The sequence below is a fragment of the Protopterus annectens genome, chromosome 2.part0 (assembly GCF_019279795.1).
Source record: "Protopterus annectens isolate FY-2018-M chromosome 2.part0, PAN1.0, whole genome shotgun sequence".
Taxonomy (NCBI): domain Eukaryota; kingdom Metazoa; phylum Chordata; order Ceratodontiformes; family Protopteridae; genus Protopterus; species Protopterus annectens.
The window spans coordinates 122,603,166-122,620,945 of record NC_056728.1 but is presented as its reverse complement, the minus strand read 5'-3'; the positions used below and the strand labels follow the sequence as shown (position 1 = coordinate 122,620,945).

General features: G+C 40.2%; 1 protein-coding gene across 1 annotated transcript in view; it reads right to left on the bottom strand.

Moving 5' to 3' along the window:
• The window catches only part of LOC122792709 (cubilin-like), a 3,134,001-nt gene that overhangs the window by 1,932,709 nt on the left and 1,183,512 nt on the right, over nucleotides 1-17,780 (bottom strand). The window contains exon 27 of the mRNA XM_044060295.1: nucleotides 8,414-8,601. Within this exon, the coding sequence (XP_043916230.1) occupies nucleotides 8,414-8,601 (188 nt within the window). The remainder of the gene's footprint in view (nucleotides 1-8,413; nucleotides 8,602-17,780) is intronic.

Here is a 17,780-nt window from a genome sequence, read left to right as displayed (position 1 = left end):
TCTCCAAGTAGGGTTACCACCTGTCCCACTTTGCAAGGGACAGTCCTTCTTTAGGCAGTTGTGTCCTGTGAAAAAAAATCAAAAAATAGCAAATGTCCTGAGATTTCAGGACAAAAATATTTCCTAAGTTTTCTTTAATAGTTGCATAAAGTTATTTTATATATGAAACTTCTATATGTTATGTGAAGTAGCATAAGCAATTCAAATGTTACTAGAATAAGCTTTTATTTGTGCAAAAAAGTAAAGATCTGTACAATGCACGGATGTAGGTATGCTTTGTCCTGGAAAATCTGACATTTCTACAGAACATGTCCCACTTGGGGCATTTGAAAAGGTGACAACTCTCTCTCCAAGGTACAGTAAATGAGCTAGACTCAAAAATTGCATTTCACAGGAACATGTGCATTTGAGAACTATGACACACATCCAATAAATATTTCAGATGATGTCCCAATAATTAATAAGATAAAAATGCAGGATAATGAAGTAAAGATGATACACTGGCACTTCTCACCTACCTGTTAAATTAAAAAGAAACACATTTATGGAATTGGTAGTGGAAATTATCTGGGAGTTATTAAGGAAGACAGAAATTACACCAGAGTTTAAAAATTGGGTAAAAAATAAAAGAAAAAGATATATGGTTAAGAATTAATGAGAATTACTTAGACGGGCTGAAAATTTTAAAATATCACAGAATAATGGGAATCTTACAGAACAAGAAGAGGAGCAACTGCAGAGTGCTAAAGAGGAAAGAAGCGACTACCTGAATAATATACATGTGTTTAGAAAGATTGCTGTTAAGCAACTGTTTTGTGATATTAATTCCAGAACACAAAAACTTCTGGCACAATGACTTAGACAACAGGATATAGACATGGTTGTTGCTAAACTTAGGGAACCAAAACAAGAAAAATAACCAAAGATCCTGTAGAGGTATTAGAAATATTTTAGAAATTTCATGAAAATTTGTATAAAGCACAGAAGTGGGGAAATCAAGAAAAAGCACAAATGGAAATATTTATGGAAGACTTAAATAAGGCAAGGTTAGAAGTAGATGAGACTCAACAATAGTTAAGACAGGAGGAGATGAGATTAAACTGTTTATGTATAACCAATCTGTAGGAAAGTCTCCAGGAAAAGATAGCATTCCAATGGAAGTATGTAAACTAGGAGGGAAGAAAGGGATAAAAATCTGGAAGGTTTTGTTTAACAGTATATTAACAGGAGGGGAAGCAGCAACATCCCAGAAAAAGCTGTGGTGCTAGTAACACCTAAAGACAGCAAAGAACCATCAGATCCTGCTTCATATAAGCCAATTTCAATTCTAAATCTTATAAAGTGTCTTTGTCTATAATGCCTAAAAGAATGGAAACAGTGCTGCCAAATTGATGGATATGGATTAATGTGGTTTGAACAATGATGATCGAGAGGAAAGCAGAATGTAAGAAAATACACTTTTGTTGGTAACTCTAGATGCAGAGAAAGCATTCAACAGAGTAAGCTAGACAATGGAAGTATTTGCATTTCCCGATATAATACTAAGGTTAATTAGGAGGATATATGAGGGATCAGAAGCAAAAATCAAAGTGGGAGGGTTCTTCTTGATAAGTTGAGTCTGAACCTCGACTAGTTTAGACCAGTTTACAGGCATTGCTGTATTCTGGGCTGTGGTGTAGTTCCTGTGTTGTCCATTACCTTACTTGGATAGAAGGAAGTTTCTTTGCTCACCAGTGGGAGTGGGGAGCCTTGAGCAGCCTACCTGTCCCTGTAGGAAGTGACCTCAGCACAAGAAGCTGTAGTAATTGGTTGTTTTGGACCATTTCTAGCTCTTTTGTAGTTCACTGTTTAAAATCCGCCTCTGGGCATTTTTTTCTGGCTATACTGCTCAGACAAGCTCCTCGTGGTCCTGCAGAGTGGTCCTAGCAGCTGGGAACTCAGAAAAGTGACTAATTTCTGGATTTAAGTATCTTTTGCTTTTTTTTCACTTGGAATAGCTTCTGTAGCTTACCCTGAACTAGCTTGAACTGTTTTTTTAACTGTTTGCTGGATTATTTTAAAATCTGCACTTAAAGTTGCATTTTAGTCGAATTTCATCGAAAGTTTATTTGTTTGTTTGTTTAATTTAACTGTTGAGGCTGCCCACTAAAGTGTGCTAGCCTGTGTAACTGAGTTATCACTGTTTCTGCATTCTCTGTGTATTTCTATCAAAAAAACAAAAAAACAAAAAAATAATCCTTGTTTTCCCACCTCTCCTCGACTAGTTTAGACCAGTTTACAGGCATTGCTGTATTCTGGGCTGTGGTGTAGTTCCTGTGTTGTCCATTACCTTACTTAGATAGAAGGAAGTTTCTTTGCTCGCCGGTGAGAGTGGGGAGCCTTGAGCGGCCTACCCGTCCCTGTAGGAAGAGATCTCAGCACAAGAAGCTGTGGTGATTGGTTGTTTTGGACCATTTCTAGCTCTTTTGTAGTTCACTGTTTAAAATCCGCATTTTCACGGCTTTGCGTGGTTGTGCGCATAGCGCAGAGCCGGTTAAACAAGGTTAAACTTCTTCTGGCTCCGCCAGGTCTGCTCTTCAAATTTTCCCTTAAGGAAGCTCTACTCTTAGTATAATCAGACTACTCACTATATTATAAGCCTAGCACTTGTTCTCAATACTTCTCTACTAAGTAAGCACTCTCGTACTAAGTAAAGCACTACATCTACTTACCACCCCTGTGAATATCCACTTCCCTTAAAGGTACAGCACTCCCTTATACTGTTCTAGCATGTCGAGTGGTAGATTACTGGCGTCCTCTCCAGTTTAGCTGGACAATCTGGGTATCTTGAGACAATGCTACAATTGTCTCATGTACACAGACAACCCCCTCCTCCTCCCAACAAACACAAATACATGTGAGAGATGCAACTATATAGCCAAACTGGAGGCTGAACTCTCTCAACTCAGGGCTGGCATGACCAGACAGGAGGAGATGGTAACCACACACACAACAATCCCAGTCCCACATAGACCTACCACAACTGCAAACCAAACACATAAAAACACAAAGACATACTCGGAGGCTCTAATAAAAAACTTACCAAAACAACAGAGGCTCCCAAAGCAGACATCCAAAAATCCAACACCTCAAAACAAAACACATGCAACACATACTTCAATAAATCAGTGTGTCAACCAATCACAGCCCTTAAGGCCAAACACCTTGCCTGATACACTAGTAATAGGCGACTCTATAGTCAGACACACTGATGTCCCACTGACCAGGCTGAACAAGGAGAAGGTGACTGTGAGCTGTCTATCGGGAGCTAGGATCCACCACATAACACACGCACTCAAGTCACTCCAAAGCAAGTACAAATATGACTCTGTCATTGTCCATGCTGGTGTGAATGACCTGAGACGTACCTCACTGGACTACATGAAAAGAGACATAGAGGAGCTCTCCGATTATGTAGCCCAGGCTGGTATGACCCTGTCCCTGAGCAGCATCTTGCCCTCACCAAGAATGATACCACAATACAAAGACAAGATGATCAGCTTTAATAATTGGCTCAAGTACTGGTGCCATTCTAAGGGGATCCAATGTCTGTCTGCCTGGGATGACATGTTGGACAAGCCACGCTGCTTCGCAAGGGATGGCTTACACCTGTCACCACTGGGCTTCCGGATATTGGCTACGGCTCTTGCCACCCCCATAGTGCCTTTTTTAGGCAAGGCTCAAAAGACAAACCCACCTCCTTAGAAAATAAAAATGGAAAAAACTAAGGGTAATGCTGCTCAATGCCAGAAGTCTAAATCTCAAGATGCAGGCACTTGATGCACTCCTCAGCATGGAGAACATCGACGTCTGTGCAGTAACTGATACCTGGTTCAAGGCTCCTGAGAGCACCCCAGCGCTACCAGGCTATACCTCGTATCATGCTTTTTGGCCCCAAAACCCAGGCCAAACCACAAAGGGAGGGGGAGTGTCCATATTCATCAAGGACACCCACACCTCCAGGTTAGTAGCAACACATGAAGCATCAGAGACCATACAGGTGCAACTAACCATAGGCAAAACTGCTATACAACTGGTAGCATGTTACAGACCACCCTCCCAATCTCAAGAACCCCACTCAGCCTTCCTGAAGACATTGGAGGATATGAATGTATCGTAAAATACCATCATAATGGGAGACTTCAACTACCCAAACATAGATTGGCTACATTATTCTAGCCCTAATACCCTAGCCCAAAGGTTCCTGGAATTCATAAATTCAAATGCACTGGAACACCTAGTCTCCTCTCCCACTAGGGGAGATAATATACTAGACCTGATCATCACAAACATGGGGACAAAATGCTCCACACCGGAAGTTTACCCCTCACTAGTGAGATCTGACCACAAACTAATCACCCTGGATATGCATATCCCACCTCCACCCCCAGCACAAAAGACCACAGTGAAAAACTTCTCAAAAGCAGACTTTACTCTTCTTAAGACTGAGATGGTATCCTTTAAGCCCACTGTGCCAGTGGACACCACATCCCACAATGCCGAATCCTTCACAAATGCTTTCTATGGACATCTCCAAGAATGCATGGATCATGCAATCCCAAATAAATCCAAGTCCCTCTCCACCAAAGGTAAGCTTCCTGCCTGGTGGACCTCAGCCATAAACAAATTGTATAACAAAAGAAGGAAGCTACTGCACGTCAGAGCAAAATCCCATGAAGGGAAGACATCTCTGATCAACATTAGCAGAAAGCTACATTCTCTCATAAAAACATCCAAGGCCAACTTTGAGAGAAAAATCGCTAAGGACACTAAAGATAACCACAAAGCCTTCTTCAGCTATGTTAGAAACCTGGGTGGAAACCCTCAGATATGCTCAGAGTTGGTTCACAGCAACAAAAAATACACTGAACCCACAGATATTGCCAACATTCTGGCTGACAGGTTCAGTGCAAATTTCTCCCCTCCCTCATCCCCAAAAGAAGAAATACTTATCCCAGCTGAATGTAATCTCCCTGTCATCTCAGATGTCCAAGTGAGAACCGCCCTAAACAAAGCAAAAAACACAGCATCAATGGGACCTGATGGTATCCCGGGTTGCGTGTTACGGGAACTCCAAGAGGAGCTAAACCCACACATAAAAATACTATTTAACCTTAGCCTCACTTCGGGATATGTACCTGAACATTGACGTACAGCAACAGTGGTCCCACTCCACAAGGGGGGTGCCTTTACAGACCCTGGAAACTACCACCCCATAAGCTTAACCAGCCTGGTCTGCAAAGCTATGGAAAGAATCATTATGGAACTCATAAACAGAGACATAGGGGACCTACAGACACTTGACCCCACCCAGTTCGGCTTTGTAAAGGGCAGATCCTGCCTTTTAAACCTGGTTGACTTTTTTGAAACAGTCACTAGAGCCATTGATGAGGGCAAAGCAGTCCATACCGCATACCTCGACTTGGCTAAGGCCTTTGACACAATACCCCACTCAGGCATCATAGATAAGCTCAACAGCTTAAAAGTAAACCCTTATGTCACTAGAATGGTTGCAAACTGGCTAAAGGACAGAACCCATAAAGTTAAAATCGCTGGAGCAATGTCAGACTCAAAGCCAGTCACAAGTGGTGTCCCACAGGGATCTGTCCTGGGACCCCTCTTGTTCGGCATTTATTTCTCAGATGTTAAAGCAAACATGGGAGGGCTGTGGTTGACAAAGTTCACAAATGACTGCAAACTAGGCGCCATAGTCGATACACCAGCAGACACATACATCCTACAAAAAGGCCTCACAGAAATGGACAACTGGTGCCGGAGTCACGACCTTAAACTAAATGCCAAAAAATGTATAGTCATCCCCTTTGGGAAAAACAAAGTACCCACAAATTATCACATAGACAGCAACCCACTGAGTATGGAAAAGTAATCAGAGACCTAGGGACCCAAGTCGACAGCGACCTCTCATTTGACACCCACGTTGCCAAAGTGGTTAGAAAAACATTCTACCTTGCACACCTCATCATGAAGGGATTCACATCCAGATCCAAGGATGTCATTGTACCCCTATATTCCTCCCTCATCAGACCCATGATTGAGTGCAATGCCCCATTTGGTATGTACCTCACCCGGCATTTGCAACAGCTGGAGAGACCACAAAAGTACCTCACCAAGAGGATCAAGGGTCTCCAACATATGTCTTATTCTGTCAGACTAAAGAAACTTCAGCTCTATTCAGTAGCATACCGCCTGCTCAGAGGTGATCTGTGCCTGATGTACAAGGCCATGTCCAGTCAGGAACTGATGGACATGCTCCACCTCAAAAAATCCAAATCCATCAGGACCACGAGAGCTAAAGACTTAAACCTCGGCACAAGTATGAATAGGACATGCTGGAGGGATAGATTCATAACCCAGAGGCTTCCCATGCTTTGGAACAAGATCCCAGTTCATATTAGGCAGAGACTCTCACTGACTCTCTTCAAGAGAAATCTTGATGAGTGGATGGGAGATCGTATGTTTACCCCAGGGGTCACATCTATGTCACTGCTAGACAGGGGCACAGTAAACTAATTATATTATATAAGGGGACCTTCATTGTGTCACTACTAGACAGAGGCACAGTATTCTAAATTTATTCTGTACATTTTTGTACCATTTCATGGGGTGGCAAAAGCCACATCACTATGGCTAGGCTTACAAATGCCCCAGGGCAGATAGCCTAGTACTATACTATGAAACGATGAAACTATGAACAGTTTGAACAAAGGAACCAGGTAGGCATGTTCTCTTTCTCCTGTATTACTTTCATTACAATTAGAACCAATGGGAAAGAAAATAAGTGACTTGGAAATTCAACGATGTAATTGGTATGATATTCAAGAAAAGTTGACTTTATTTGCAGATGGTATTATTTTGTACCTGATAACTCCAGAAAAGGACATCTCAGTTTTTGGGGGAATATAAAATTAATAAAGATAAAACAAAGGCTATAGCTGTAAATTTTGTTCTCACACATGAATTGGTTCAGCAATGCCCATATTTATGGGGATATGATAAAATTAGGTATATAGGAGTATGGTTTAAAAAGGATGCTATTAAGACAGCTAAGGACATGTGGGAAGAGAGTAAACAAAAGGTAATACAAAAACTGAGAACCTGGAAGCTCTTGCCTATGGATATGGATAGTAAGATACAAGCAGTAAAAATGTTTTTAGTCCCTTTGGTTTTATACACAGGTCATGCATATTTTATCAACCAGAGGAAAAGTTGTGGATAGTAATTGAAGGAATTTTTTCTGGGAGGGGAAGAGGGTGGAATAAGTTGATCGTTCCAGTAGAACAAGGAGGTTAAGGATTACATGATGTGAGGGGATAATTTAGAGCAACATAGTTACAGCTCTTACACATAACAAAAGCAGAAAGCTACAATTCAAAGTGGAAAAGGATGGTGATGATGATGACACAAGGGGATAATTTAAGAAATAAGGAGAGAGACTGGGATTTTGGATGCAGATCTTTAAGAATAATGACATTCATACAGAATATTATATTTACAAAGCAGAAACAAGTACTAACAAAAACTAAGCAGAACAGTCAAGGAAACCTCCAACAGGCACAAGCTGGAAAACCTCAAGAACTATATGACACAAAATGTAAAACCCAAGAGGAGTTCCAGAGACATTGCAGAGTATATAAAACATTTACATTAACAAAACTAAGCCAACATGGGAATGGAGAAAGGAGGTTCTGCCAGTATGGATTACTGCAATTAGGGGTACAGAGAATAGACAAGATGGAACTGGATTTTACTGGAGGAAGCTGGCAAAGGAACCAATGTACTGGGAACAAATAGAGAGGGAAAGGTGCTGGAATGGGAAGAAGCCAAGAAGACATTTGGACTGCAGGCTTCAGATTGCCTTCTTCATCAGGGATTGATATCAGAGTATAACCACAGCAATTTGCAACAAAGCCAGCAACAATCTGCTTCCCAAGCTTGTAAAAGGTTACAAATCTTTCAATTCTGTAACAGTCTAGACAGTGACAGGTTGATTTATTTCCATTTGGTGCAAATCTCCTATGTGTATTTCTGAAGAAGAGCCTAAAATAAAGAAAACACGTTTCTCTTTTTTTCTTTTACTGATGCAGCCATGGTTTACCACATACATTCACTGACCAAAATCTTCATTTACTTTAGACACTTGTGCATGAAGTATGCTGTAAAACTATGGCTAAAGTATGGACCACCTCCTCAGCTGGTGAAATTACAAATTTATAACACATTTAACTTTTCAAAAATCTTTGTAAAAAATATATGACAGAAAAGAAGAGACTAACCATTCACATAGGAGGACTTCATGAGTTAGAAAATCTTTACCTGAAAAAGGCTTATGCAATTCATTTTAGGAGTGCCTTACCTTAACATAATCAAAGTTGCAAGATGCATGATTTTCCAGGTTAAACGCATTAAAGGTGTAGTTAATGGTATTGCTACTTGTAACTTGAATAGTCCAGTTACAAAAAGCTCCATGGGGATAGAGACCTGGATAATTTGGACTCTCCACAAGGCCTTGGAAACGATTGCTGATAACTACTCCCTGGCAAACTGGAAAAGGTTAAAAATATTAATCAATAAGCAATAAACCATAAAAATTAAAGTGAATAAATTTATGTACAATAGACAACACTAAGGTGTGTTTGCGTGTGTGTGTGTGTGTGTGTGTGTGTGTGTGTGTGTGTGTGTGTGTGTGTGTGTGTGTGTGTGCGTATATATATATATATATATATATATATATGTACAAGCTTTTTAAATTGTGTACTATTTTGTATGCAGACTTCCACAAAGTATTGCCCTACCCTTCCCACAGTGCATATTTCTAAACAGCATGCCTTTTCATTCCTGAACAACAGATAGTAAGAAAACATGGCCATCCAGGCATTCTGAAAAAAATCTCTATAACAAACAAATATGTTACCATTTGTATATTTCATTTCTATATTACTGATATAGTCCTCTTTCTGGACCATTATCTTGTTCAGGTGAAGGTGCTTGTATATTTTTATTTTATTTATTTTTATTTTACATTTGTTGACTGGGATAGTCTGACTGGATGCATGTCCAATTTCAGCGGAGGCCCGGGGAGAAAAGCTCCAAGAGTAAGCAGATACAGCATTACATAATTCCAGCATTACATATTACAAACATGACAAAAATGTCCCACTGTACTCATCCCTCATTAGACCCATTATAGAATACAACGCCCCATTTGGTATGTACCTCTCAAGACATCTGCAACAACTGGAAAGGCCGCAGAAATACCTCACTAAAAGAATCACAGGCCTAAAGCAGATGCCCTATGCTGACCGCCTTAAAAAACTCCAGCTATACTCTGTCACATATCATCTACTCCAAGGCGATCTCTGCTTAACATACAAGGCAATGTCAAACCCAGAGCTGTTGGACATGCTACACTTAAAGAAATCCCAATCGCTCAGAGCCACACACTCCAGGGATGTAAATCTTGTCATCACAATAAACAAAACATGCTGGAGGGATAGGTTCCTGACCCAGAGACTCCCCAGACTCTGGAATAGACTGCCCATACATGTCAAGCAGAGCACCTCTTTGGCCCTCTTCAAAAGGAACCTTGATGATTGGATGGGAGAAAGGAAATTCACCCCGGGGATCACGTCAGTCACCCTGCTAGACAGGGGTCCAGGGAAGTAAATAGTGTGGGAAGAAATAGCCAGGGAATTGTTATGGCTAGGCTTGTATAGGCCCTAGGGCTGATAGCCTAGTACCAACCTATGAACAAACAGACTATTTTTAGTGATTACATAAGTAAGCAAGTTAAACAAGTTCCACAGGTTAGAGTTAATCCCAAGCGTAAATCAGGATTAAATTAAATTACACAGTAAGCTGGTTAACAGATTTTTACACATTCTAGAGAGAGTTATCCAGGCTTGATACATTGACATAGCCAGTTAAGTGTCAAATGTTGTTTGAGTCTAGTTTTAAATCGACCTAAGGTAGAAAGTAAGGTAATATCAGCTGGAAGAAACTTCCAGGGTCTACTTACAGAGTTTGCAAAGAGAGAGTCACCAGCTGTGTTATTAATTTTGCTAGTCTGAATTAGTAGTTTGTTAGAGGATCGAAGCGGTCTAGGATTGTTATAGGGGGTGATAATATTTTTAAGTGCAGGAGTATTGTCCAGATTATAGAGGAGTTTATAGGCCATAATCAGTTGGTTATACTGGATTAGGCTGGGTAGTTCAAGCCACCCAAGCTAATTTAGATTGATGCAATGATGTGTCCTAAAAGGCAGCCCAGTGTCAAACCTGGCAATGTGGTTGTAACAAACTGAGAGTTTGTTAAGGGCAGTCTTGTTTAAATTCAAGAGTAGAGGGGATGCATACAGAAGGGTTGAAAGAAGGTGAGAGCGAGCTATGGCAATTTTAGCTGGAGGGGTTAGGAAGGCTTTTATTCTGTAAAGTGACCCTAATTTTTTATTGATGGTTTTGATAGTTTGGTTAGCATGTAGGTCGAATTTTAGATTATTATCTATGGCGACACCTAATAGTTTTGTAGAGGGGTCAGGGGAGATTATTGTGCCATCATTTGAATTTATGGTAAAGGTGAAAGCGGTAGACCTACGTGTTGGTGAAAATAACAGCATTTTAGTTTTTTTGGGATTTAGGATCAGACGACGTTCAGAAAGCCAGTTTTCTATTGTATTAAAGGTGGTCTGGGTAGCTGACCATAACTCTATTGGAGATGTGGCTGGGCAAATCAGAGTAGAGTCATCAGCATATTGGATACAGCTGACTTTTGGGATGACAGTATAAAGGTGGTTAATGAAGATGGAGAACAGCACGGGCCCTAGTATAGAGCCTTGTGGTACTCCAAGGGTGTTAGGTAGAAGTTTAAAGAGTTTGTTATGCCAGAGGACAGCCTGCTGTCAACCATGCAGGTAGGACTGAAACCAGTGAAGAGCTCTAGTATCTAGACAGAATGTTTGCAGTGTGTGGATTAAAAGTTGGTGATCAACCATATTGAATGCCTTGGAAAGATCCAAGAAGAGGGCTGAGGATATATAATTATTGTTGCGATTATAGTTTATGGTGTTGGTAAAGGCTAGGAGGGCTGAAGTAGTGATGTGATGAGGACAGAAGCCATGCTGAGTGTCTGCCATAAGGTAATTCTGGATTAGGTGGTGCATGAGTCGTCTATGAATACATTTTTCCATAATCTTTGCAAGTGGAGAGAGTATAGCAATTGGCCTATAATTGGAGAATTCAGTAGAGCTGCCTCCTTTGTGAAGTGGGATTACATAGGATATTTTCCAGATGGTGGGAATTTTAGCTTCTACTATGGTTCGATTGATTAGTATTGAGACGGGGTAAGCAATAGCATCAGCTGATTTTTGTAGGTACTTGGCAGGGAGTTGATCAGCAGAAAGTGTAGTGGGTTTTAATTTTTTGTTCAAGGTACGGATAAGTGAAGTGGCGACTGGTTGGAAGCTGAACGCGAGTAGGTTTCTAGGGGTGGTACTTTCAGGACCAGGGAAGACAGGAAGTAGTTGGCTAGCTAGGGCTTGAATTGTCTCAGTAAAGAATCGGTTAAAACTGTCAGAAACATCTTCAGGGGGGTTTTCAATAGTAGCAGCAGGGATTGGGGTTGAAGTTTGTCCAGGATGTAGTAGATTATTTAAACCTGCCCAAAACTTCTGAGGGTTATTTTGATTTACTGTCTGTAAATTACAGTAGTATTGTTTTTTGTCTTGTAAAATGGATTTTTTAGTTTCGTTCCTGGATTGCCTGTATTTAATGTGATCTTGGGGGTCTTTAGAAGAATGCCATGAAGCCCATGCTTTGTTTCTAAGGGTAATTTTGAATTTAGACTCTAGAAAGCCATGGTGCAGTTTTGCCTTTGTTCTCTTTGAACGAACAGGTGCATGCAAATCAAGGATCTCAAGGAATTTGTTGTTAAAGTATGCTACTGCTTCCTCTAAGTGAAGGTGTTTTAGAATAGACCAATTACATGAGTTTAATTCTTGTTGGAATTTGGCAGGGTCAAAGTTTTTATTGTTTCTAACCTTTCTGAGTAAAGGTTGTTGGGAATTAATGGCTTTGCGCTTAATTACATATGTGAGAAGGTGATTGCTTAGGCCATCAGGGAGGGTACCAGAGGTGTACAGTTGGGGGTGACTATTTATGAGTACCCAGTCAAGTATGCTTTCTTTTTGGTTGGGTTTACCTATCCTGGTAGGGGTGGATATGATTTGTGTAAATGCATGCAGGTTAATATGGGTGTTTGGGGATTCTGAGGAACAGGTGCCCCAGTCTAGGTTAAAGTCTCCAAGTAGTAGGGTTTCTTGGGGGTAGTGACATGATAGCCAGTGCAGGATATCTTCAAGTGTAGATATATTGTTACCTGGGGGAATGTACATACAGATGATATTAATGCATTTATTTTTATTAAGTTGCAATTTGGTGGCAAGAATCTCTAAGTTATTATTCTGAGGTGGTTGTATTACATCTATGGTGACATTCAACTCAGATTTATAGAGTACAGCTATCCCAACCCCCTTCCTGGAAGCACGATCCAGCCTGTGTATGTTGCACCCAGGAGGTAACACTTCATTGTCTGTAGCATTAGTTTTTAACCAGGTTTCAGAAAAACAGAATCTCAGGGGAGTGGACATCCAGAGGTGCATGCAATTCATGTACCTTATTATTAATGTTTTTAATATTCAGATGACAGGCTAGGAGAGAGTTAGTTGGCCTATTAATTGTAGGTTTGTAGCTTAGATTGCAAGTAGAGGGGGTATGTGTATCTGAAGTGGGTGGGCCAGGGTTGGGGTGAATATCACCACCAAGTATTAGGTTAAGTCTATACTTGGTGAGGAACTTCAGGAATTTGTTTATTAGTTTGTGGTAGTGTTTGGATCTAGAACTAATGTGCCTGGGGTTGAGATGTTGATAGACTGAACAAGATGTTGGATAGGACCTGGTACTGTAAGTATGGTTGAAGGTGGGAGGATTTACAGCTGGGGTAATAGCATGGCCTTTCGGGATCTGAAATCCCGTGAGAAGCTGGTTTTCATACAAGGTAAGGAGGTATGGTGAGAACAAGAGGGGTAGTGTTTTACCTGGTGATGAAACACCAGAAGATAGAGTGGTGAGGTAAAGGTACTGGAAGGGGGATGGGAGAATGCCAGATGAAAGCTAATAGGTGCTATTAAAATGTAGGTAGAAGAATGGGGGTGGGAGGAATTATCCCAGATGAAAGCAGATAAGATCTAGAAAATGGGGGAGTGGCTATAGTACTATAAATTTAGAGGTACTGGGTGCACGAGGAAATTGGGGGCAGGGAGGGGAGCGAAGAGAGCCCGAGCGTAGGAAAGGTGAACGTAGCAGGGCTATTGCAGTTTACATGGTTTCCTAAAGTGTCTTAAAGCTATAAGGTAAGTATTATAGCTCTTATTGTAAGAGTTAGTTTACTTAAGTTACAGGGGAAGGAGGCAAACACTCAAGTAGAAAAAAGAGCCCTATGGCTGACCAAAATGGTGACCTGCTTAATTACAAAGCACTGTAAGTGAAAGCTTAACAAATGCTTTTTGTGTGCAACCTACTCTGCTTAAATGCTGAGAGAAACTGATTTTGTTATGGTGACCAATTGCAGTCCTGTAGACTCCGTTTTGTAGGTAAATGTAGAGTTCAACTAGGAATAGAGAAAAGCAGAGATTCTAGGGTAAGCATGAAGGCAACAACAGGCAGTTATTTTATAATAATAATACATTCAGAAAGGTTTGAGGGTGGGGGGGGTAAAGTAGCACACTTCACAATGAACTAAGATTTATAGCTAAGAAACCTAAGCAAGAGAGCAATGCAGTAAATAAACGCTTGCCAGATTTTAAAGATATACCAGAAAAACTAAATCAATTGTTCACAATTCTACAACTGGAAAATTGCCAGTAAAAGCATTTCAGTTATAGCTAGCCCAGTTATTCAGGTCATAAAAGCACTTCTTCAATGTGTGTGTGCAATTTAAACATTAAAAACACATGCAGCAAGTAGGAGCTCTGATTATACACTTTCTCTAGGTACTGTTACAGTTTAAACACAAATATTACTACAGAAATTCAGTAAAGTCACTAGCTACTTATAGAGCCTCTGCAATAAAATAGAGCAGTCTGTGCAGAATCAGAATTTAGCAGCAGGTCATTCAGTTACACAAAAAACAGTAAAAGATCCATACAATGAAGAAAATTACACTAAGTCACACCATGTCAGCCAAGGGGGGAAGAGAGAGGGAAATCCTAGGCACCTAGATTTGAAAATGATGCCTGTACTGAATTGTAGCAGTTTAACCTGTTTGAGGAAAGGGGGGGGGTGGGGGAAAAGAGAAGGTAGTAGGAGTGGTTACAGGGAATACCCTGATTGACTCAAGACACCACACAAGAGGTAAGTCGAATGTAAGGGCCTAAAATCTCCACTCAGCACTTTAATGTTACTTGCACTCGGCACTGTAATTTCACTTATGTTTAGCAGGAAAGACAGACCAACAGTATACAATTTTGGGAATTTTTACAAGGGTTACTTGTTCAAATATCAGGCTATTGCAGTTTACAAGGTTTCCTAAGGTGTCCTAAAGCTATAAGGTAAGTATTATAGCTCTTAATGTAAGAGTCAGTTTACTTAAGTTACAGGGGAAGGAGGCAAACACTCAAGTAGAAAAAAGAGCCATAGGACTGACCAAAATGGTGACCTGCTTAATTACACAGCACTGTAAGTGAAAGCTTAACAAATGCTTACCTCATATCTCAGTGAAGCTATGAGCTATACAGAGTAAGGTCAACCAAGATGGGAAAGCCATAGCAGAGAGAGAGTAGATCTGTATCATATGACTGCAAGATGATATGATCCAACTGCAAAAGATCAATTCTAAGAAAAATGAACCAGCATCTCCTCTGGAATCTGGCACCTTGCACTCCCCACAATCCCTGCATATCATATATACCAACTCCAAGATTGCTTCGCATAGAGGAAAGGTCCAACACCTTGCCCCCAAAAATACTGGCTTCCAGAGGAGACGCTGGTTCAAAGTTGTGAAAGTCAATCTTTTGAAATTCAATCATATGGAACAGACCCAAGAGATCAGACAAAGGATGGTTTCTTAGAGAAGGTAATGGTGAGCCATCACAGTATTTTTGCCAAGAAAACCATATGTTCAAAAGCAAACAGTGGCAGTTCCAAATGTGACATGATAATGTTCAAGGTCCTGTAAACCAGATGCCAGATGTACAAGCTGGTTTTAGAAGGGACAGTGGCACCAGAGATCAAATCACAAACAGCTACTAGATAATGGAGAAAGCAAATGGATTCCATAAGAATATATACTTTTACTTTATTGACTAGTCTAAGGTATCTCATTGTGTGGACCATAACAGACTTTGTCAAGAGCTTAGAAAAAAGGGGATTTTGTGTCACCTTATCTACCTCTTGTGGAATATTTGTGCAGAACAATAAGCAAGAGTTTGAACCAAATATGTACCTGACTGTTTCAAGATGGGAAAATGAGTAAGAAAGAGCAATATATCTTGTCACCCTACTTACTTGATTTATATGTTGAATATGCTGGGTTAGATACATCAGATGCGGGAATAAAAATTGCTGGGAGAACTGTCAACAACCTCAAATATACAATGGCTGAATCTAAGACAGAGTTCAACAGCCTGTTAATAAAAGTGAAACTTAGAAAATGCAAAATCTGGTTTGCAGCTCGACATAAAAAAATAACAATATAATTATGTCATCTAGCCCAATAAATTATTTGCAGATATATTTTTTTGCATGTTTTTGCCCCACTGCTTGTTAACTATCACACTCTCAATCAGCCAGTCTGAATGAAGTGGGGAAGGTTCATCATTCACTCAGCCATCGGGAGTGGTTCAAACTTTTTCTGTTTTGATCCCTATCTCTACTGTGTGTGTGTGCAGCTAGCAAGGAACCAGGGAGGGAACATATAATGTGCTGACTGCAGAGAAGGTCACTCACTTCTGGAAACATTATTGCCTCTAAGTTGTCTTGCCATTCTCCTCACAGCATGAGAAGTGGTTACTCCAGTCTCCATTAGACAGACTGCACTGCCCTGTGTGCATGCAAACTCCTACCTCCACCCCCTGTGAGAGGCAAGTGGGTCACGTCCTTTCACTTCTCTCCCTCCCTGCCTGGCTTCCCCAGTGCTCGGGCAGCTAATTAAACCTTGGTCACCTGGCTCAGAATCAGAGCTCCAGCTGTATGTGCCGTGGAGCCTGGCCAAATGTTTGAAAATTGATGAGGAGGAATTGGAGGCAGTGATGGGTTTTATTTTCCTGGACTCAAAGATCTGGACAAAGTTTTAAAAAGCAAAGACATTGACTGTCAACATCATATTTTTGACAGAGGTCTGTGCAGTCAAAGGTATGGCCTTCTCAGTAGTAATATATATGTATGAGATTTGGATAATAAGTAAGTCTGTCCACCAGAAAATTGATGGCTTTGAACTCTGATGTTGGAGAGATTTTTTTTAATATTGTTATTAAATCACAATTTACACAGTGCATAGGTACAGATACATTAATACAAAACAAAGCAAACCATAGTGACATTTTCATTATTTTCATGAGTATACATAATATATGCTTTCTTTTTAACAATTATCATTCAGTCTACATTACATACATTGTTCAGTTCATGCATCCCCTCAAATCTCCGTCCTTGCAAACATTTTTCTGCACATATTATTCTCATTAATTCCATTTATTTCTATGTAATTTGAGCATTCCCTTTATAGATTCACCTCCAGTTCTTTTATCTCCTTTACAATATTCAACATGAGTGCGTGTGTGTGTGTGTGTGTGTGTGTGTGTGTGTGTGTGTGTGTGTGTGTGTGTGTGTGTGTGTATGTATGCGTGTGTATCTATACACACACACACACACACACACACCCATATGTATATTCTACAGGCTGAAATTAGTAAAAACTACAAGAAAGATCCAACCAAGCAAAGCAACTTGGATCTATGGATGGGAAACAGAAAGTTTACCCCATGGCCTCTGTACTACTAGTAGAGACAGCTCCCAAATGCTTTATCCCGTGCATGGTGTCCCCTTAAATTTTCTATGGTATGATTCCAGTTATTCTCACTAGGTGTAATGAATAATTATGATGCATGAGTGGGGTAAGGCCAATCTACCACTAAATGGGATAGTTTAATTCAAGCAGCAAAAGGGAAATTGGCTAGGATATTACTTATTTATGAACCTATATGAACTTATATTTAAACATTAAAATCAGATACTTATAGGCAAAATGAAGCACAGCGAGCATACAAAATAAACAAAATCGTACTTTATTTAGGTAAGCGCTTTCACCACATCAGTGTGGCTTCTTCAGATTTTAATAACGTACATATATTCAATGTCCACTTATAAAATGTTGCAGATTAAAACATCCAATGAAATATCTTGTCCCTCCCATTCATTGGTGACATCATCATTCAAACTGTCTTTAAAGGCATAGCATGCTTCTTATACAAGCTTAAACATTTAAGTACTCCATCACAACATTTAAAGCGTGCCTAAACTCACAAGTAAAAATCACCTGGGTAAGCCTCTGGCTTTGAGTATAGGTTTAATAGAAACCATTTCATTAAGCCCAGTTTGAACTTATCTGGATAGCACAATAATTTTTTCATAGATTGACAATGTTTTTACAAATATGATGTGAGAAGGGACACA